At 43.9% G+C, this 23,064-nt stretch overlaps 1 protein-coding gene across 1 annotated transcript in view; it reads left to right on the top strand.

Moving 5' to 3' along the window:
- LOC127558739 (S-adenosyl-L-methionine-dependent tRNA 4-demethylwyosine synthase TYW1-like) overlaps positions 1-23,064 on the top strand; it is a 214,641-nt gene that overhangs the window by 107,358 nt on the left and 84,219 nt on the right. The window contains exon 13 of the mRNA XM_051992012.1: positions 14,430-14,565. Within this exon, the coding sequence (XP_051847972.1) occupies positions 14,430-14,565 (136 nt within the window). The remainder of the gene's footprint in view (positions 1-14,429; positions 14,566-23,064) is intronic.

Below are 23,064 nucleotides of genomic sequence, written 5' to 3'. Positions count from 1 at the left end.
CCTGTTTTTTTGGGAGGTTCTTGTATAATGTTAATTGTTTTTAATTTATTAATTTATTTTTAATACATATTGCTTTACGAATCATGTTGGGAGAGAAAAATCAATACAAAAGGAAAAAAAAATCGTATAAGAGAAAAAAATAGAAAAAAGAAGTGAACCTAACATGTGTTGATTTACATTCAGTCTCCTTAGTTCTTTTTCTAGATGCAGATGGTGTTTTCTGTCCAAAGTCTATTGGAATTGCCTTGGATCTTTGAACCACTGAAAAGAACTGAGTCTTTCATAGTTGATCATTGCACATTCTGGCTGTTATTGTGGTTCTGCTTTTTTATCTCAGCATCAGTTTATGTAAAGCTTTCCAGGCTTTTCTAAAATCAGATTGTTCATCATTTTTTAAATAGAACAACAATATTCCCTTACCTTCATGTATCACAACTTGTTCAGCCATTCCCCAACTGATGAGCATCCATTCATTTTCCAATTCTTTGTTCCCACAAAGAGAGCCACTATGAACATTTTTGGACACATGGATTCTTTTCCTTCCTTTATGATTTCTTTGGGGTATAGGCCCAGTAGATACACTGCTAGGTCAAAGGATATATAGTTTTATAGCCCTTTGGACATAGTTCCAGATTGCTCTTCGTAATGGTTGGATTAGTGTATGATATTATTTTCATAATTCTTTAAAAGTTTCTTGCTGATGTGGAGCTAAGATGGCAGAGCAAAGGCAGTGACTTACCTGAGTTCTCCCCCAAACCCTCTGAACACTTTTAAATAATGACATATAACAGTACCTGGAGCAGTAAACTTTCCAGCCAAAGACAACTGAAGAGGTCCAAGGGAAAGGTCTGTCACACCTGGGTGTCCAGTGCAGACTGTGCCAGTACCAACTCTTCCTATTGGGGGGGGAGTTATTGTCATTTCTGTAGGTTTGCAAGACAATTTCCAAGAGGCCTGAACGGTTCACTGGGCTTTGTAAAAGGATTAATGTTGGGGTACTAACTGGCATCTCCACAGGCTCACAACCTGAAAAATAAAAGGCTTAGTCACATTATATTCAACATGTGGTGCAAAATGTGCTTTAGGACTTTGGCAAGCGTAGTTTAGGGAAAGGGAATTTTTGTAGGCTTCAGATACTTCTTGTAGTCTGATTAGGTTCAAAGTGATTTCCTTTATGCCAGCTTTGATTAGGTCAAACTAAAGTGTGACCACAACTTCTGTGGATCTCTAGTTCTTCCCCTTTGGCTGGGGGAAGGGTTCGTGAACTTGTTTTTCATTTTTTCCTAATTTTCCCTTATTTTTCATTGTATTCTAATAGACTTGCTTTCCTTAGTAATCCCCTGCATTTTATTTTATGCATGTAAGGGATCTCTAGGCTTTGCCAAACTGGCAGATGGATCTGTGATGCAAGGAGACTGAGGGCCTTTGTAGAAGAAATGATGTGGTTGGATGGAGTGACTGCTGAGCCTCCTTTCAGGTCTGAATTCTGTCTTCTAAGAACTGGGTCCTGGCCCTAGAGAGATTGCCCTCCTGGCATGGACAGGGGCAGGTGGGAATTCTTTCTTTGTTGAGATAGAAGCTTGGCACACGGTAGGTTGCCAGGGATGGGGGCCTTCATACCAATTGAGTCCCTCAAACATTTTTTATTTGATTTTTATAAATAGTATTGGATGCCTTTCCTTTTTATCTCATTGTCATTTCTTAGCACTCCACTCTCCTTCCATGTTCTTTCGAGCCTGCTTTGAAAACTAAAACAAACAAAAGCCTTGACATAGAACCTGCACTTGGTCCCTTCCCATTAGAAAGGAATCCCTACGAGGGCAGCTCTGTGGTTATTTCCCCTTGTATTCCTGGGGACTTGCATCGTACCTAAAAGTGCACGTTTATTGACTGACTTTGCTACCAAAAGATTGGTTTTTACTATGTAAATTGGCTGCTTTGTAGTATTGTTTTTTATTTATATTGTTATAATCATCACGAGTACTATTCTCCTGGTTCTGATTAACTTTTCTCTTTAAAGGTCAGTTTTGTTTCACGTCACCTTCATTTTCCAATGTATTCTTCCTGCCTTCTCCTTTTCCTGTGTAACAAATAAGTAAAAAGAAGGCAAAAACAGTTTGGCAGCTAGCTGACATTTTGGGAAAAGTCTGACATTACACGAAATGTTCTGCACCCGTCGTTCCAACCTCTGGAAGGGGCCGTCTTCTCTTCTTCAGGACCAAGATCGTTCTTATGCTTGATCAGCATTCAGTCTGGATTGTTTTCTTATTGTTTCCCCCATTTATAATATTTATTCACTAGTTCTATTTACGTTTCATCAGTTCTATAAAGTCTAATAGAAGTCTTTATGCTTTTCTGGCTTCCTTTTGTGGGTCACTTTTTTGGTGGCTCGGTGCTATTCCATGGGCTCTTTCCTGGTCTCCGTGTCCCTGAGACCCTCTCTTCCCTCCAGGTACCCTCAGGTCTCTCCTTCCGCGTGAAACCTTTCCTGGTCCTCCCACTGCTGATGCCCTCCCTCCAAACCCCTATCTGCTTGTTCTCTTATATTGACACATTCAGACTTAGCTTTGCAAACTGTTTGAGAAAACGATTGTTATTATTTGTGTTTGTGTCTCCAGCACCTAGCCCATCACGGACACATGGCAGCTCCTTGTGGATCGATCGATTTTCATTCTCCCTGCTTCCATTTGACAGTAGGCCCTCCTTCTCACCAGTGAGGAGCCCTGCAGACTCCCTAGCCTGCACTCCTTCTTCTGTCCTCTCCCCCTTTTCATCTGCCCTCTATACCACTGACATGTTCTGTTCGCCCATTCACAGATCTGACCATGTCAGTCCTCATAGGCCCCTTTAGGTGCTCCCTCTGACCCACAGAATGAACCTCACGCTCCTTAGTATGGTCTTTCAAGGCTCCCCCCGCTCCCCCCATCCTCCTACCCCCATATTCACAGGATAGCCAAACTGGGATAACTTCTATCCTTTCCAGCCCTTATCCCCCTGATATCATTACCTGAGACTGGGCCACTCTGATCTCTACCTACTCATCCTTTCACCTCTCAGCTCCTCTATTCCATCCCTCCCTTTCGTCAGAAAAGATCTTTCCTCCCTTGGATCTCTCGTGGATATTTTGAGCTTCTACCATGTATCTCTTGGGGTCTGTTTGGCATTTTAATGATTTCTTTGTGTGTTAAACTGTAATCTGAAGGCAGGGCCTTTCTTAGTTATTTCCTCACCTTCTGTGCTTGATGCCTCCTGAAATCATTATTATGTAATCCAAATGATCGATTTTGCATACATGCATATGTATTGCATACATATAATTTTTACTCAACCTTTGGTCAGCACCTCAGCCCTGAAGAAAACACAAAGGTGCATCTGAACATTAAAGCTAATATATGCACACACATGTAGCTCGCTCTCACTCTCTCTATATGTAGCTTAAGGACCAAATTGTGTATAATACTAGTTCACCAGGTCTCCTCCAATCCTCTTTCCTGTTCTTTATTTATTCAAGTGTTTGTTTTTGATGAGCATGAATGACATTCACAGCAATCAAGATTCTTAAAATGAATAGAACAAAATTAAAGCTTCTTTTTGTATTCTTCCCTTAGGGTGCCCAGATTTTTGTGATAAGTTTGTGGATGAGTCAAAGAAACTGAGATTTTGATCCAGGAAGCTTGGATTTTAATTACAAAAATTTGTCCTCCCCTCCCCTCCCCTTTGCTTCTGTCTCTCTGTCTCTGTCTCTCTCTTTTAAACCTTTTAGATGATTTTAGTTTGCTGTGAATAGGCTTATGTTACATGCCAATGAGAGGCTTTGAAGCTTCCTAGACCATGCTTGGATAAATCATGCCTTCAGACCACTCATTCTGCCTTTTAACTGCAGGAAGCACCCAGTTTGTCCTACATTCCATGGCTGCTTTATTAAGCTTAAAATATGGGGCACTTCCTATGTATCCGATTCGACAGAGCAGAAGGCACATGAAAATCTGGTTTGTTCAGAGAAAGGACTTGATCCCTTTCCTGAGCATTTAAATACCGTGCAGGAGACTTCTGTAGTTCATGGGGGTGCAGAACAGAGAGGCCCTGTGGTATGAGTTAACTTAGCTAGTTAAGTAGTCTGGATAAACCAGAGATCTGACATCTGAATGAGCACAGGAGACTTGTGGAGCCCAGATAGAAGTTCAATTCTAAGGTTTATGAAGCTTTCCCTGAAAGATTGTAGTCTGATTGAACAAGCCTGGTTGTGTAGTTTAAAGCCGTACAACATGGAAGTTTTGACGACTGAGGATGTTGAGATTGAAAATCAGCCTGGTTCCTGGAGTCATTTAAATAATAATAATAATAGCTTTTTATTTTTCAAAATACATAGAAAAGGTAATTTTCAACATTCACCCTTGCAAACCTTTGTGTTCCAAAAATTTCCCCTCCCTTCCTTCCTCTCCCCTCTTCTAGAGAGGAAGTAATCCGATATAGATTATACATGTGCAATTCTTCTAAACATAGTTCCACATTCTTCATGCTGCACAAGAAAAATCAGATCAAAAAGGAAGAAAATGAGAAAGAAAAAACAAGAAGCAACGACAAAAAAAGCGAAAATACTATGCTGTGATCTACATTCAGTCCCCACATCCTCTCTCTGAGTGCAGATGGCTCTCTCCATCACAAGGCTGTTGGAATTGACTTGAATCACCTCATTGTTGAAAAGAGCCAAGTTAATCAGAATTAATCATCACATAATCCTCTTTTGCCATATACAGTGATCTCTTGGTTCTGCTCACTTCACTCAGCATCAGTTCATCTAAGTCTCTCCAGGTCTCTCTGATATCATCCTGCTGGTTGTTTCTTATAGAACAATAATATTCCATAACATTCATATACTGTAACTTATTCAGCCATTCTCTAACGGATGGGCAGCCACTTAGTTTCCAGTTTCTGGCCACTACAAAGAGGGCTGCCACAAACATTTTTGCACACGTGGGTCCTTTCTTTTTTTATGATTTTTTAAAGACTCTGCTGGATGGAAGGGTTTGATATCCCTCTAAGCACAGTTCCATCCTTTGGGAGCCACGTTTGATGGTTTCCTGACCTTGGTCTCTGTGATGTGGTGGAAGGCTCTCCGCTCCGGGAGAATGGTGGAAGACTATCACTGAGTAGCTGTGCAGTCATGGGCAAGGTGTGATCCTCATGGCTGTCAGCAAGCACTCCTAGGTACCTGCTGTGGGCCAGGAACCCAAGGCCACCGCCTCCTCATCTGTACAGGGAGGGGAGTGGGTCAGGTGGTTCCTGAGATTCCTTTCTGCTCCAACACTAGTTGCTGGATGATTGGCTGTGACTGTGTTCTCTCAGAGAGGTCTCCTCAGGCTGCAGAGAGAAGACCCCACAGGGATGTGTGTGTGTTTTGGGTGGGAGGCACTATCTGGTGTTTTCTTTGGGGCAAAGATTATCGCACATGATAGAGGACCCAGGCTCACTTTGGGTGGATTTTCTGGTTCTGAACTTGTAGTCCCCTCCATGGAGAACCTGGGAGTATCTGGTTCTCCCCATCCCTTCTCCCCTGAGGGCCTGAGGGCCACTTCTTCCTCCTAAGAAGAAATGTGACAAGCACGATGTCAGCAATCTCCAGAGGTGTGGGAGCCCCAGAGTCACATAGTCCTGGGTTTGGAGGCTCCTGGGGTGGAAGCTGCTCCCCACCAAGTCTGGTGCTCTGCTCCGTGAGAGTCAGTGCAAGGAGGACGTTCTGGTTGTGTCTCAGCCGCTGGGTGGTTCTCGGCCCCACCACCCAGTTGGGCTGCTAGAATGCTATATACCTGGGGCACTGGTAACTCAATGGGCAAGTGGGTGGGCTGAGGGATGGCTCAGAAAGGAGGCTTCTCCAGCCTCCTCCATTTGTCTGAGAATCCCCAGGAAGAGCTGGAAGGAAGCTTGGAGAAGGTCTATTCCAGCTCCTTCATTTAAGAGCTAAGGAAGCTGAGGCTCATAGACTTTTAAACAGCCTGCCCAGGTTCGCACGGGTCCACTAACAGTGACTATAGAGCCGGGATTTCAGCTGGGGGCTTTTGGTTCCAATTCATGTATTTTATTCCTATTGTATGTCTTCAACTCAGCATGCTCCAAACTAAACTCGATATTTTTCCTTCCACATCCTGCCTTCTTCCTAATGACCTTTTAAGTGTCTAGGACAGCCCCTCCTCCCAGTCCCTCAGGCTCACGCTTTCCTCAGTGCCTCACTCTCCCCCATCCCCCCCCGTATTCAGTTACCAAGGCCTTTGTAACATCCCTCATTTATTCCTGCTTTGTTCCTCTGACACTGCTCTGCCCTTGGTCCAGGCCCATCCCCTGCACCTCCATCACTGCAATAGTCGGCTAGGGCGTCTGCCGGCCTTGAATCTCTCCCCACTTCAATCCATCCTCCCTTGAGCTGTCAAATTTATCTTCCAAAGCACAAGCCTGCCCACCTTTAAATAAACTCCACTGGCCCCCATCACCTCCATGATCAAATGGAAAATCCCCTGGGGTTTCAGCCCTTCATATTCTGTTCCCTTCTGACCTTTCCGGTGTTCTTACACCTTGCCCTTCTTCACATATCCTTGGATCTGGAGACTCTGGCGCCTTCGCTGTTTTCCCCACATGACACCATCTCCTGACCCGGCATTTTCTCTGGCTGTCCCCCATGCCCAGAATATTCTCCTTGTTCCTCTCCACCTCCAGGCCTCCTAGCTTCCTTTAAGTCTTCATCAGAACTTATCTTCTACAAGAAACCTTTCCCAGTCCCCCCAAATGTCAGTCCCTTCCCTCTGATTATTCCTAGTTTATCTGGTATATTGCTTGCTTGCGCACAGTGGTTTGCATCTTGTCTCCTCCACTAGCCTGGAAGCCCCTTGAGGCTTTACTCTTTGTGACCCCGGTGCTTAGTCCAGTGCCTGGCAACACAGTAGGAGCTTAATAAATGCTGATGGCCTTGACCCGACTTGCTCATTTCACTTTGCCTCCCTTGGCTTGGTTTTCCACATCTCATGGTTTTCTTCATATTTTTGTAGCTTATCAGTAATACTTTTATGAACACGTCGTCATTTATTTAAGCATCGCCTGCTTGTCAAAGCTCCCTTCCTTTGTGCCAGACCTATGGCGGGCAGCCCCTGCTCTCAGAGAGCCGACCTTCTAGCAGGGGAAGGAAGCCTCTGCAGGAGAGCTGGAGAGGGCCGTGCATGGATGCAGCCGGGAGGGTGCACGGTGTCGAGAAGTGTCTTCCCCATTCTGGGAAGAATAAGATGAAGGCGTGGCTTCACCCCGCAGAGCCGGGTGTCCCGGAAGCAGGAGCCAGGAGTCACCAGTGGGGACAGAGGTGCCGATCAGGGCTGAAATACGGGAGGAGGACGTGGAGGTGGCCAGGAAGTTGTTTCCCAGTTTCCAGTTTTATAAATAAAGTGACTCTGACTAATTTTGATCCATATGGGTCCTTTTCCCTCCTCTTTAAATTATATCCTTGGTGTATATGCTCAAGAGGAGTGCTGCTGGGCCAAAGGGGATGGTCTGTTTTATGACTGTCATCATATATTGCCAGATGGTTTTCCAAAAGAGGAGGTTCCTTTCTCTAAGAAACCTCCCCAAGGAGGGAACAGAGTGCCTGTGTGCTAACGGCTCCGACACCGGGGGATTTAACCATTTTGAAGCAGTTTTTGCCATTTTGATGAGCAAAGGGAGGTATTTTCAAACTTTAAAGACCTGAATTTCTTGATATTATGGATCTTCTAGCACCCTGACATACTGGGCTTCTTTCAGTTTTTAAAAATATTCAGCCCATTTGCCTTGTATGGCTATAAAATAACTAATGTAAACTGTTGGAAAAAAACCACTGTGGAAACCTGGTGCAGGATTCTCTGGCCTCTTTTCTCCAAAAATGAGGATATGGTTTTTTAAATGGGGTAATTTACTTTTACTGTGATGGTCACTAAGTTATATTTATTAATGAAGTTCTTGAATGCTTCCTCACCCTTGTGGGCCCTTTTAAGATTAATTTGACTTATAAGAGGGACAGAGGCATTGGATCATGTTTTCACAGTTCATGTCAGTCAGGTAAGTGGCTACATAGGGGATATGTGTGGGTAGATTGTATATGTATGTATATATATATTTGCATTTATTTATATATATATGCACACACATACTCACATATTCTTAAATGTATTTGATGAAGGACACCATATCACCAGTTGTCACTTTAGCCAATTCTTGTCCTTTTGATTTTTCAGCGACAAGTGTGTGATCACTTCTGAGAAAGAGCTTTATCAGATGAGGAGGGAGCCCGGAGACACAAGGCCCCAAAGAGCTGTTGCTATTCAGGGCCATGCTCCATGATCACTTTCAGAGGCCGCCTGCCCATCTAAAATGTATCTCTGCTATGAGCCTTTCCTCAGCTAATATTTGACAACTTTTCATCTCAGAAATGTCAATAGGACTAGGAAAACAGTAAAGGGCAGAATCTGTTCTAAGTAGAGTCTCAGATTTTATCTCTTCTCTTTACAACCCGATTTTAAAGAGGTAATATAGTTGAATGGGTAGAGCATTGAACTGGAAATCCGAGAATCCGATTCAAGAGATTGAAATTTGGTAAACATTTATTAAGTGCCTATTGTGTACCAGGCACTGTGCTATATACCCTGGGGATACAGATAAGGAAAAAAAAAAAAAAAGGTAGTTCCTGGGCTCAAGGAGCTTAGAAAATAAGGGAGAGGAGAGTACCCAAAAATCATCTGGATAAAGAGTGGTGGGGCAACAGGGGGATGATATTCTTTAGATTCAAAATCAAGCAGAGTAGCTGGTAGGAAATGGAGAATTATCTGCATAGTTCTGACCCCTCTATAAAGAGAAAATGCTGCTCCCTCTCATCCTCTAATCAGAGAGAAAGGGCAACTGAAGGTGTTAAAGAGGGAAAGGTTAAAGTCCTGCTTCTGCCTCTTATTAACTTTGTGGCCATGAGTACCTCTTCCAACCTCTCTGAGCCTCAGTTCCTTCATCTGTAAAATGTGACAACTATACTTGACTCTCTCTTATTATGATGATAATCCAAATAAGATAAGATGGGGAAAGTACTTTCTAACCCAAGTGGCAATATAGAACAATCACCCCATCATTACCCCACCCCTTCTGTCTCCATTTGGGTAAGACTGATATCTATACATAATTGCTTTTGTGTGAACCAATTCTGATGAGAGTGGGGCTCAAGCATTGCAACCTCCCCTCATTTTCCCTTCCACTCTAAAAGCTCTTTCTTGTGTATCTCCTCTGTGAGAAAATTTGTCCATTTTACCTTTGCCTTTTCCTTCTCCCAGTATTCTGTTCTTTTCAATGCTTGGAAGTCCTCTATTTCATTAAATATCCATTTTTTTTTCCTGCTGAAGGATTGCACTCAGTTTTTCTAGGTAAGTTATTCTTGTTGTAATCTTAGCTCCTTTGCTCTCTAAATAGAGTCCTGTGGTCTTTTAACATGGAAACTGCTAAATTTTGTTTGATCTTTACTATGGGTCTATGATATTTGAATTATTTATTTGCAGCTGCTTTTACAATATTTTCTTATTCAACTGGGAGCGCTAGGATTGACTATAATGTTCTTGGGAGTTTTCATTTTGGAATTTCTTTCAATAGATAATTGATGGATTCTTTCAATTTCTTTTTTATCTTCTGGATCTAAGATATCAGGGCAATTTTATGTAAAACTTCTTGAACTATATCTGGCGTTCTCATTTTTCCATTTTGATTTGATTTGATTTTTCTTTTTTCTTTTTTCTTTTTCTTTTTTTGCTGAGGCAATTGGGTTTAAGTGACTTGCCCAGGATCACAGAGCTAGGAAGTGTTTGTTAAGTAGCTGAGGACAGATTTGAACTCAGATCCTCCTGATCTCAAGGCTGGTGCTTTATGCATAGTACCATCTAGCTGCCCTGATTTGATTTTTCTTCTGCAGCATGATAATTGTGGAAATACATATAGAAGAATTGCACATGTTTAACATATATTGGATTACTTGCTCTCTAAGGGAGGGAGTGGGGAGAAGGGAAGGAAAAAATTTTGAAACATAAGGTTTGGCAAGGGTGAATGTTGAAAATTGCCTATGCATGTGTTTTGAAAATAAAAAACTTTAATAAAAAAAGTAAGCCACAGCTTTATAATCATATAATTGACTGAAAGATGTAAAGAAAATGAAATAACTTTGTATTTACTTAGTTGACTAATTTTAAACATTCAATTAAGTAGAATAAAATATCTTCTTAAAAGCTTTCTTCCAACAAGGTGATTCCTATGCATGTTCAAAAGTATACAATCTTCTTTGAAAAAATACTTTAAGAGAAATTTGTTTGATAGTTTTCTGATTATTAACAACCAAGAAATAAAACAGGAAGACATTCTGATGGAAAAAATGAAATAGGCTATCTGGGCTCTTTTTTGTTATTTTTGATCATGGCTTTCAGGTAGTTCACTAATTCTTAAAGTATATCTCCTTCAGCTATTTTCAGGTCTTTTTTCCAATGAGACATTTCATATGTTCTTTTATTTTTAAATTTTTTTGACTGTATTTTGTCATTTCTTGATGTCTCTTAGTAGCATTAACTTCTACTTGCCCAATTCTGATTTGACCTTTTTATGTCTACCTTTGATCTTTTGTTCTCTGCTACTCTGAAATTTGATGGAGATGTTATTTTAAAGTTGTTTGTAGGGGAACATTGGGAGAGTCCCTGCTCAGTTCTAGCTTGGGTCTCTGCCAATCATATCCCATGGTCTTTCTCTTGCTTTTAAAAGAAAAAGAAAAACTGAACCCTTTGTCACATATATGAATGGGAAGAATTCCCTGATTGGCCAGTGTCTGGAAATGTCTGTCTCCTGCCCTTGTCAGGAGGCGAGCCCTCTCAGGTAGGCTGTAGCTTGGTCGGGTTACCACAGTGATGGGGACAGGCTGGTCTGACTTAGTTCCCCCAGCCCTGTCCTCAAGGTTTAGCTCTTTAGAATTCTGGATGCTTTGGGTCAGACCACATCCCTTTTATCTCTAGATGGTGTCTGTGGCAGCTCTTGTACCCTTGTCCTCATAAGTGCCCGTCAGGTTTCGCTCTTCCTGCAGGGACCAGACTCTGGTCGTAAAGGTGAGAGAGAGAGAGAGATAAGTAACTCGTGATGCTCCCTTGGAGGCCTTGTTTCCTCTGCCTCTGAGGGGCACGTGAGCCGAGCACTAGTGACTTTTTGTTCCTTAATTCCACAATATAAAGCGATCCCCACACAGCCTCCTCCTCCTGTCCCATCAGGCTTTGCTCTCTGTGGCCCGAGACTGAATGGGGAAAGTGTTCTCTGACCCCTGTAGCCGCAGAGAGCCAGCACCTTTGCCTGTCATCCTCAGCAGTAATCACAGCGTCAGTTTCTTTCCACCAGTGCGCCCGAGGACATCCCGGCCATGCTGGTTTGTGGCCATCTACAACCCAGTGTCTCCAATGGTAGTGAAAGCTCCGGTCTTGCTGTTGCCATATGTTCACAGACTAACCTACTATTACCAATTCAGTTCTTGAAGTTCATCAATATGCATGTTACTGAAACAGTCAAGCTCAAATTGGTTATTTTATTTTATTTTATTTTTTAAATGGAGATTGGCTTTTGGTTTTGGGAACCCTGCTGTCCTGTTTTTGTACTCTCTACTCATTTATCCCAGGGATCAACTAGAAGCAGGTCTGAAATGTAAAATTCTACAAACGTTTTGAGAGCCCGGTGTTAAATATAATAACTGTGGGATATTATGATAATTTTCAGATTGTACTTTTTAATTAAAATGATTTTCTTCTGTCTTTTGGATTACAATAATAAAGCAAGACAGGCAAATGAATAGCTTCTCCCTCATGAATAGCACTGAGGCAATTGCTAGGCAGCGATGAAATCAGCCCATTCCCTTCACATCTTCTCTTCCTTCTGCTGGCAGAGCTCTCGCCGCCCCCAAGCCGGGTTGTCTCTCTATTTCTTAGGAAACTTCCTTCTCTGAGGGAAATGTCTCCAAGGATTATCTGCCTCTGTTCCCCTCCCATCTGCTTCAGGGTTTACTTTGTTTGCACCATGTCAGTCTTAGAATTCATTCATAAAGATATCTTACCTTGGATGGGATGACAGTCTCTGGTCGTCTCCCTTAGGAATGATCCGGGGAACTATCTGATGTGGCCATTGCCGTGAATATACGGGTGTCTCTTTTCCTCTGACAAATACTAGAGAAGAGACTGATTGTAAAATAATCACCACTCCTGGATTTTACTCTTCACAGTCCAAGTAGTTATGATGAAATAGTTCTCGTTTTATTTCGGGCACTTTCAAGATAAATGCCTTTCATTGTTAGTAGCAAGTATCCATTTAAGCTGGCATTTTGTAACCTTTCCATTAAAAAAATAAAAATATTGTTGAGTTAAAGGAGCACGGCTTGTTACCCAAGTGGATGAGGTGCCTGTTGCAAGGATGATAAGGTAGACTAATGGTTTTTAAAGTAATGATACACCATCCTTTGTGTCTTTGGCAAGTGGAATGGCTTGTTTAGAAAGATATTTTTTCTCGGTCGAGAAATATTCCAGAGCCTTGCAAGAGTTCTACCAGTATATCAGTCTTGCATATAGGTTCACATCATTACTTTGCAGATTTTTTCACTTGCTTAGATTTATCTTTAACTTTTAGTGAGTGACTTTCAGAATCTCCTCTTTTAAATCTTATAGGCTAAGAGAGTGCAAGCATCTATTTGTGAGCGTTTTTATGAGTTCAGATAATTAAACTCCTCAATCAGAATTACTCTTTTGGTGACTCATATGGGAACAGTTGATCTTACCAGGAGATGCTAGAAAGCATGGGCAGTTTTTGATCAGAAGAAGAGCGTTCTCTGCACCGTACTCGCTCACCACACTGTTTGGATCTTTCCATAGTTCTTGACCCCTTCCCCTTTGTGCTAAGATTTGATCTGTGTGGTGGCTTGTGCCCAATGCAAGTTCATAAGCCCCATGAGGGCAGGAGCCACAGCTTATTTATGTTTTTATATTTATATTTTATGACATATTTATATTATTCCACGACTTTGGATCATAGTCTTCATGTTCACTGGAACTTAGTAACGCTGCTGAATTGCAGTGAATTGACTTGTCATTGTTGGTCTAAGGGACTTTTTCAGCAGCACCAGCTCTTGGACACTGCACGTGTCTTAGTTGACTATTGCCTCCCAGAACTTCTCAGCGTCGCTAGGATACCCGCAGGTATGCCGTAGTGGTCAGTCAATAAAGTCATTCAACCATAAACCTTTATTAAGTTCCTCCTAGATGCCGGGCATTGTGTTAAGTGCTAGGGGAAGAAAAAGAAGCAAAAGATGGTCTAATGGGGGAGACAGCAAACATGTTATACTGTCCATAAATATATACACATGTGTTTGTGTGTCTGTAGCAAGCTACATAGCAGATAGGTAGGAAGTAATTAACAGAGGGAAGGCACTAGAAGGCACATGAAGAGGGCTTGGGGAAGGGGAGATTTTTGTTTAAAAGAAATCAGGCCCCTGAGGCTAAACTTTGGCCCAATTTCTTTATATCATCGCATGTACAGTTCTGAGCATTTAGGAAGGACATTGATAGACTGGAAATTCGTGTCCAGGGGAAGATAATCAGGATGGGGAAGGACTTTGAGACCTTGCTGTGGAAGCACTGATTGAGGGGACTGACCGTCAGAGTGGGGCCTTGGGAGGGGGGGAACGTGATGTCTTTTTTTAAGTGTTAGAAGTATCAGAAGAAGCTTCCCTAGAGCAGGAACTGCTCAAAAGTGGGGTGTTCAGAGGTTCCCTCACCGGTGGAGGTCTTCAAGCAGAGGCTGGATGACTGTTTGTCAGGCATGGGAGTCCCTGTCTCTGGGGTTGGATTCTGTGGTTGCTGGGATCCCTTCCACCTCTCAAAGTCTGGGATTTCTAGAAGTAAGATCCCAGTTGTCATCTCTTTGCTGTTGGAAATTAGATGAGAGTCTCCTCCCCTGTGGCTCTGCCCACCATCCCTATAACTTTCCAAGCAAAAGCCTCTTTCTGCTATTTTCATATGAGTGCCCTGAGCACAGGGGCCCTTTTCCCTTTTCTTTTTGTATTCCCAGTGCTTAGCCCAGCACTTGGCCCAGAACAAGCACTTCATAAGCGCCATTTCAGTTAATTCATGGACTCACTGGTTCATTGTTGCCCTCTCTCTGGGGTGATTTCAGGTCTTCCTGCTATCTTTTGGTGGCAAGTTGGCAGCCAGCTTATCATGGATAAGAGTTATCCATGTGCATTTTGGGAGTAGCTGGAAGCCCATGAACAAGGAGAAATGTTTAATTTTGGCTTCAAGAAAATCTTGCAATGAAGTAACCTTTTCTTTCCACCTTTTCTTCCTATTCCCTTCCCTTCTCTCCCTTTTCTTCCCAAGGAACCTGGAGCCAGTCACCCAGCTCTACGTCAGCGTGGATGCTAGCACCAAAGAGAGCCTGAAGAAAATTGACCGGCCGCTCTTCAAGGATTTCTGGCAGAGATTCCTCGACTGTCTAAGAGCCCTGGCTGCCAAGGTATGTGGTGAGAAAGCACGTGCAGCAGTTTGCACCTGCCGTGTCATATCGGCTGCTTTGCCGAGTAAGACCCTCGGGCCCTTATGGCCATTGGAATGCCTGGTTCCCCGAAACACCACGCCTCCTGCTCAGGGTCACTCAGCAAGTAGCAGAAGTGAGTTCTGAAGTCTCTCCAATGTCCTTTCTCCCCCTCCCTCCCGCCCCAATCGGGTTCTTTTACCTGTAAGGTAAGGACTGATGGGGTGACCTGGCCTGGGATCTCCTAGGTGTAAGGAATTCCCCCTCTGGTGCTGTTGACAATTCCTCTGTGGCTTCTAGCCCCAGAGACCTGTGAATGGAGGGCTGCGGGTTACCCAGCCAGGATGAGTTAGAGGCCTTCTTGACCCCCCAGGCAGCTTGCTCCCCATGATGACTGCTCTGCCCATTACCTCATGGCAGTGTGAACACTGGGCATTCTGGGAATGGTGCCCATTTTACAGATTAGAAAGTTGAAACTGGTCAGGTTGACGTGACTAGCTGAAGTCTACCACTAAGGTTGTAGCAGAGGCAGGATATTAATCCTAAGCCCAGGGTTTTTTCCTTACTGACTTCCTCTTTTTCTTTACTTTCCAAATAATCATTCCATCTTCATCCTCCCTTATTAATCCATTCACCTAGTATCCTTATGTCTGTGGGTGAATGCACTGTGGAATATGGGGTGTCTATAACTGTGCCCCATTGTGCCCATGAAATGCTCACATCTGGCGGGGTTGCAAAGACATGGTTATGTCCAAATCGGCACCTTCTCTGCATTTTCAAACCTGAAGCCTTGTCTGGGTGACACATCAGAATGTGCCCGAGACAGCCCTTGGACCCAGGCCTTTGTGACTCCGATGACTGATTCTCTTTCTGTCTTGTTCTAATATGAGTTGAATGTGAATATAAAACAACAGGCCATGAATGGCACAAAAATCCCTCAGAGGAGTGCTGACACCTTGTTAGGGATCCAAATGCCCCTGCAAGTCCTATGGATCTTACCCCGTCTGACAAGGAGGCCGGGAGACCGCACACTGCCTCATGAGCCCGATGGGTCTCCGTGGGGTGGCCGCCCCTTTTGCCTCTGTTCCTCTCTTGGTTTGGTTGGGGAGGGGGCTTGTGTGGTGTTGTCATTGGTCCTTAGGACCGGGATCTCAGCGAGGTGATGTCAAGACATGGTAGTGAATTGGACTGAGGTGGGGGAGGGCTGGGCGAGGTCACTGGCCTTGTTCCTTCAGAGCCATCTGGGTCCGGGGGGCAGATGGGGATCCGGACTCCTGAGTCTGGGGCAGTGGGAGACCTTGGTCTCTTTGAGCTGAGGTCTGACAGAGGTAGCAGCCATTCTGTGATAAGGCTGGGATCGGATGAGACAGAGAACGACCTCTTTTAGCTTGTCAAAAAAAAAAAAAAAAAAAGGAGAAAAGGAATCAGTTGCAAAAGGACTTGAGTTCTCTTGAAGACCTTTGTTCTGTTTCCTGGCCTCACATTCCGTCATGGCGGCTTCTGTGGTGACTGTCGCGGTGGCTTAATAGCCTAAAATCCTCCGGACCCTAGGTTGGATGGAAGGGACAAGACGGGAACAAGGGACCTCCACCTGTGGTCTGGGGACGTGGCTTAAAAAATAGGTAATTCTATTTCGGCATAATTGGCTTCTTTTAAAATTCTTTGTGTTTTAGTTTATACATTAAAAAAGTGATTCTGAGAAGGGGTCCTGAGGCTTCACCTCACTGGGAGTCCATGACTCCTGAAGGTGAAGAAGTGAAATCAAATGCACCTGTTCCCTGTCTCCAGAATTAAATTAATGGGATAGAAGGAGACGTTGACAGAACCACTCAGTGGATTTTTTCCTCTTTGGAAGAAGCCCACTGTAGTCCCGGCAGTGGTGGCCATCAGGGTCTCCCTCGGGGGTTCTCTGCTGACTTCTTGGGCACAGCCTGCCTCAGGCCGCCACTCTGCTGTTCACCTTGAAAGCCGCCACTCTGCGCACCTGCTCATGGCTCCCCGAGGCTGGCGGTGGGTAGCCGCCCTCTCCTGCGACCTCCTTAAGAAACCTTGCAGCCGGGAGTCCCCTCGAGGCCGCACCTCATAGGCCAGATCTCTGCCATTGTTAGCACTTTGTCCCCTGCCAGTGTCTGTGCCTTTGCTGTCATGTTTCCCTGGGAGAGGACAAGGATTGTGTCGCCATCGGCCCTGTATTTCCAGGGTAATAGGCCCCTGCAGGTGGGATCGAGTTGGTTTGTGAGGTTTCCCAGCCTGTGACAGGGGGAGGCGTGTCTCGAATCCGGGTCCTGTGACTCCTTCGGAGTGGGCATGGGTTTCTGCTGGTCCCATGTGCCGGTCGGCATCAGGCCAAATGACCCCCCAATCTGCCTCCTTTGTTAGGGGGGGGAGGAGAGGTGCCTTTTTCATTGGCCCAAAGGTTCAGCACCCAATTCCTCCATCGGAGGACTGACACTGGTCACAGTAGGGGAGAAATCGGTGCTAAGGGGAGTCTGAGGCCTGCTGTGAGATGCTTGCTGCCATGTCTCAGCCCGAGCACGTTTACCAGCGTCATCATCGGGAAACTCTAACTTTGAAGCGCCCCCCCCCCCCCCCCCGGGCGGTCTGGTTTAGCGTCCCTGGGATTGGGCGTCTGCTCTCGGTGTGTGGGGCGCTGCTCCTTCCCAGAGGTGCCCACCCCCGCCGGAGAGAGAGCTGACATTTTCAGAACTCTCTCCAGATGAAATCCTCAGCGCAGACGCCTTCTCTTGGGTTCTCGATGTTACAGTTGACACCGTACGACGTCAGGAAAGATCGACGATACAGTTCGGAGTTCCCAAAGACGGCCTATGGGAGAGGTGCCTCCAAATCACAACTGGCAACTTCCTTGTTGGGAGGGTAATCTGATGGGTTTAGGCTGATACAAAAATACACAGATTTTGTTTGTTTAATGGAATAGGAAAGCAAATAGGGGGTTTTCTTCTGGAATTAGTGTTTAAATTTTTTATTTGCTTTTCCCTGAGTTAGAGAGTGTCATTCAGTCAATAAACATTGATTCGGCACCCACCATGTGACAGGCCCTGAGCTAAGAGCTGGGGATACAAAAAAGAAGCCAAACAGGATCAGATTGCCATGAGCAGAGAGGGAGGACTTCTGGAACTTTAGGAAAGTAAGAGTTTTTAACAACTGGCTCAAGATTAAAAATATTCATTTATATGAACTGAGCACCCCAGAAGTGCAGGAAGACAGTCTTCTCTCTTTTTTCTCCTGACTGTTGACAGTCCGGAGTCTCCTCTCTTGCCAGACCATTCCTTTTTTGAGTGGGAAAGGGGGAAAGATATTGGACGCTGTGTCCGTGGGGCGATAAATTGTTTGGCCGAGGCAAATGGAACAAATGTGTTTCCCTCCAGAGACAGTTTCTGTCATAGAGTTCCCCTAGGAATTAGTAAATCTAAATCTACATATACACAGAAATCTATTGGTTATAAATTTTTCCCCTATTAGCTTGGGCCATAGACTTTTATCAGCAGTGTGTCCCAATTTATTTTTGCCAGTATCCCATCATGCCAAGGTCGAGACTTGGTAGAACATTCAGGTGTTTCATCTTTTATTTCTTGAACCCTTAGTAAGTACTTTCATCCTCTGCAGAAAGAAGGAATATCACTTGCTTGCACATGCATTGTTGCATGTCAGAATGTGAACGGTAGCACCGTTTCTAAAGAATCGAGCGCGGTTTGTGTCTCTGGTTTGTATCGCTGATTAAACGTGGCTGCCGAGTGTGTTTCTTCATAAGACTGAGGCGTTATCGGGACAGGACAGTCAGGGTCCGAGTCTGTGTTCATGCTGTGACACAGAGACCAGAACTAGCTGATGTTTGAGCGGCCAAGGGCTGGTGGTTTACTTGGGAAGTGCGACGTGGAAAGTTTGCTAGAACTGACTCAAGGTGACATGATGTCGTGGCAAGAGGGTGGCTTCTGGGTAGCAGCCTGGGTGGATGGGGGACCCCAATTCTAGCTCTGACCTGGGGTCAGAGGCCACAGAGCCTCTCTGGCCTGGTTCCTTATCTGTCAAATGGAGTCAGATTAGCTGATCTTTGATTCATTCATTCACTCATTTATTTTTATTTATTTAATTTTTAACTGATCTTTCAGTCCATTTCAGCTATAAATGTCATTTTGAGTGTGCAGGGAGAAAAGGTAAAGAGAGATAGAAGGGGTGAAATAAATGGGAAAGGGAAGGAGAAAGTGTGAGAATGAACACACTTTTAAGGGTGGGGGGACACAGGGACAAAGTTTCTTTTTCCCCCTCTTTTCTCTAAGCTTAACAACTTCTCAACTCGATTCCAGTTTTTGTATTGGGAATGATTCCCCGAGCCCAGCTTTCTCCTCTCTGATGCTTTCTCTTCCAGGTGAATAACCACTGAATGAAGGACAAGCTCCTTTTTCACCCTTTCTCCAGCCTTTAAGGCAATGGGCAGCAGGATCGTGTTAACTCAGTCCCTTTTTAGCTCAGGATTATAATTTTGTCATTTCCAGAGTGTAATATGTGCCATCTTTAATGTGATCAAGTGAAAACTTTTATTTGACTTGTCTTTATTCTGAAAATTATTCTCCTTTATTCTATCTTTATTCCAATAGCCTTGGAAATGAATGCTTCAGTTTGAGAAACCTGATGATATCAGCAAGAGAGGGAAAAGAAGGGAGACTGAGGGACTAGAAATGCTTTTTAAAGTGTCTATGGAGACTTGTTATTATTTGTTTTGGGGCCATATTTCACGTAAGAATATATCTTTTAGAACTTAGTATTGGACAATCTAATGAAGGGTAGATCCCAGCTACTAAAGCTGGGCTTGGGTTTTTATGAATGAAATAGGTTTTTGTTGTTATTCAGTGATTTTTCAGTTGCGGCCGACTTTTTGTGATCCCATTTGGGGCTTTCTTGACAAGTATCTTGACAAAGATACTTGTGTGATTTGCCATTTCCCTCTCCAGCTTGTTTTACAGATGAAGAAACTGAGACAAAGAGGGTGAAGTGACTTGTCCAGGGTCACCCACAGCTAGTAAGTTTGAAGCTAGATTTGAACTCCAGGCCTGGTGTTCTATCCACTCTTCCACTTCACTCCTCAAAGTAGGGCTTCTACAAGGCTATAGATTCAATTGGTCAGTCAATAAACATGTATAAAGCACCTATTATATACCAGATACTGCAGGGCTAAGTACAGTCCCCTCAAGGAGCTTACAACATGCAAACAAATACGTACAAAGTGAGCTGTATGCAAGATAAACAGGAAATAATGAAGGGAGGGGAGGCACCAGAATTAAGCAGGGAGGAAGACTTCCTGTAGAAGGTGGGATTTTTAGACGGGGCTTAAAGGAAGCTGGGGAGGAAGTGGAGGAGGGAGAATGTTCCAGGTATGGTGGAGGGACAGCCAGAGAGTGTGCTGATATGGAGGGTCTTGTTTGTGGACTGGTGAGGTGGGGACCCTGAATTGGAGAGTACATGCCAGAGAATAGGTACATGAAGACTGAAAGGTAGAAGAAGGTCGTATTCTGAATGTCAAGGAGAGTATTTGTTTCTGGAGGCAGTGAGGAGCCAGTGCGGTTTATTGAGGGGGGAGGGGTGGGTGACCATAAGACCTGTGCTTTAGGAAAATCACTTTAATGGCTGAATAGAGAACTAATTCAAGTGGGGAGAGCCGGGAGGCAGGCTGCTGTGGGCATCCAGGTATGAAGGGCTGAGGGCCCGTGCTAGCGGCTGGCAGTGGCAGAGGAGAGAAGGGGTGAACAGAAGAAGGGTCGCCAAGGGGAGATCAGCAGGCCCCCTGTTGGGTTTGGGGGTGAGAGATAGTGAGGAATTCAGCATGACTCCTAGGTTGTAAGACAGGGAAGAAGGTGTGGTCCCCTGAAATAGCGGGAAAGGGCACAGGAGGAAGGAAAAAGTGCTTTGGACATTACTGGACCTCAAGTTGCAGATGTCTGGAAGGCGACTAACAATAATAAGAGATAAAATGGACCTTGCAGACTATTTAGCACAGGGATTCTTAACCTACAGTCTTTACTTGCAGACATTTTGAACTTTAAACAAATCTGACTTGTGTGCCATGTCAAACTTCTAGACTTATAGGAGAATAAAAAGCTTGAACAGCACCTGAAAACTTAAAACACTTTCAGATTGGGAGAAGAAAATGAATGAACCTCATAGACTTTATTTTGACATGGCTGGAATTCATTATAATTTTAAGTGTATGCTGTTACACAAGATTATATTGAATGTTAAACCAAGATTGACTAAACTGCATGTACATGGTGAGGGGGGAGAATTTGATGGGACTCTGTTGCCTATTTGCTGCTCATCTCCTGCTGAACCTAATCTTGGGTTTTCTGTAGGAAGTCACTTCACAGTCGCCCTTCTCTCTATGCCCAGTCAATAAATAGAGGTGCCCTTTAGGAAAACTCAGTGAGCCGAACCGGGCAAATGAACCCGGATGCTGTCACTTGTGTGAAATTGGGCAACAGAAGCCACCCAGGTGACCTAAGGAAGGTAAACTTTACCTGTCCCCAGGACCGTGAGGAAAAGCCCTTTGCCCAGTATGGCCAAATCTCATGGATGGACTGGATGTCAGCTTTGGCACCCAGAATCCCTCAGGCATTTTTTTTTTCTGCATCCCTTAATTAATTCATCCCAAATCTTTCCCAGTCTCTTAGAAGGCACACCTCAAAATGTCTGCTGGGCTGCCAAGCAAGAAGCAAGCCTTCCCATAATTTTCAGACTGAATATCTGAATTCATTGAATGCTTGAAACTTAATCTTTATTAATAAACTCCCTGCAAAAGGAGCTTAAGGTCCCAGGCTTCCTTGTGTTGGTGGGAAGTGGGATGCTCGGGTTTGGAGCTCACGGTGTTCTACCATATCCATTGTTTATGTTTTTTCTGAAGCTTTCACTGCACTTGGCAAAAGGACAAAACTCACAATTGGTTTCCTCCTATTCGATTTTTATTCAAGGTAAAAACAAGATCTCATGAATTTGAATTGACACCATAAATCAATCTAGTTCCTGGGAAACGATTTCCTTCCCTTGTAGCTACAAGATAAATTATGAATGGCGCCGTGTTTGTGGATTTCCATGATTTGGAATCACCTTAGCAGTACAGTTTGAAATGAAAATGGAAAAAAATATGTTTTTCTTCTCTCTCCGATGTAAATGACATCTGAATATCTTCTTTATTCCCATCATAGTGTTTATGTTTATGTGGGTACTTGCCACATATTCCTCCATCAGATAACATGTAAGCTCTTTGAGAGAAATCACTTTTTTTTTAATCTTTATATTCCTATTGTGCTTAGCTCAGTGTTGAGTAAACTCTTATTGAACTGAGTTGAATAGAATGAGCTTAATTTTAAAATCTTGGTCCCCATATTCAGAGGGAGCTAAATGTCACAATGTATAGAATTTTGAACTTGGGAACAGTTTAGTTTGAATCAGATCTCAAACTCTTCCAGCTATGTGATCCTGGGCAGGTCAGTTAACCTGCTGTCTGCCTCAGTTTCCTCATCTGTCAAATGGGGATAATAGTAGCCCCTACATTCCAGGGCTGTTATGAGGATCAAATAGGATAACATATAAAGTGCTTTGCAAACCTGAAATGGGAGCTATTATTATATTATTATAAATGGGAGCTATTATTAAACTCGTCATTCTAATTGTGGCCAGTAGCTAACAATCCTATGGAGGTCATTTTACAGCCACAAAAACCAGTGTTTGAACTGTTGGCTAAGAAATCTTGGAGCAGTCTTCCTCTTCAGCCTACAGCCATAATTGTGCTATTTCTGTGGATCAGCAACAACCGGCCTCATTTCTGGGACCCTGGACAGCGTCCAGGTGTTTTCCTCCTCGATAGGTGTCCCTGTGAATTTGGTCCCTTAGAAAGGACATTCAGTAAGACCCTCCGGCCTTGTATCTGCTCTGCAGGGGGCCCTGGCTCATGCTCTCTGCATTACAGTAAGGACCTTCATTCTTCCCGGCTGCCTGAATTGAACTTAGTTCTGGCAGACACTGCTGTTTAGAGGGTGTGAGGAGAACTGGGTTAAGTGAAAGGGGCTGCGAGTGACTGGAGGATGCTTCGGGGCCAACTCATATTTTTAGGAAATCCAAGTGTAAAATCTGCAACAGATGTTGAAATCAGTAACCAGCTCCGTGTCACTTTCAATTTAGAAAACTGTCTGGTGTACCCAGAGCCACTTTTCTGTCACCAGCTGTTTGCTGCTTCTAATGGCCTTGCTGACAAGATTCATTGATGTAATCATTTTGAATCCAAGCACGCCAAATGGCACAAAGAGAAGTACAGTATTTAGTTAAAGAAGGTTATTTATGCCTGCTAAAGTTTCAACGAAGTAGGCAACAGAACATTAAAAAAGTTGAAAATCCCAGTTTCCTTTTGTAGATTTTTGTTTCTAGCTTGGTTCACCTTTGTTTCTGAATTTAGTCTTCCCTTTCCTGTCTCTGGAG

Source organism: Antechinus flavipes, chromosome 4, assembly GCF_016432865.1.
Source record: "Antechinus flavipes isolate AdamAnt ecotype Samford, QLD, Australia chromosome 4, AdamAnt_v2, whole genome shotgun sequence".
NCBI classification, from domain to species: Eukaryota; Metazoa; Chordata; class Mammalia; order Dasyuromorphia; family Dasyuridae; genus Antechinus; species Antechinus flavipes.
This window is presented reverse-complemented; position numbering and strand designations above follow the sequence as displayed.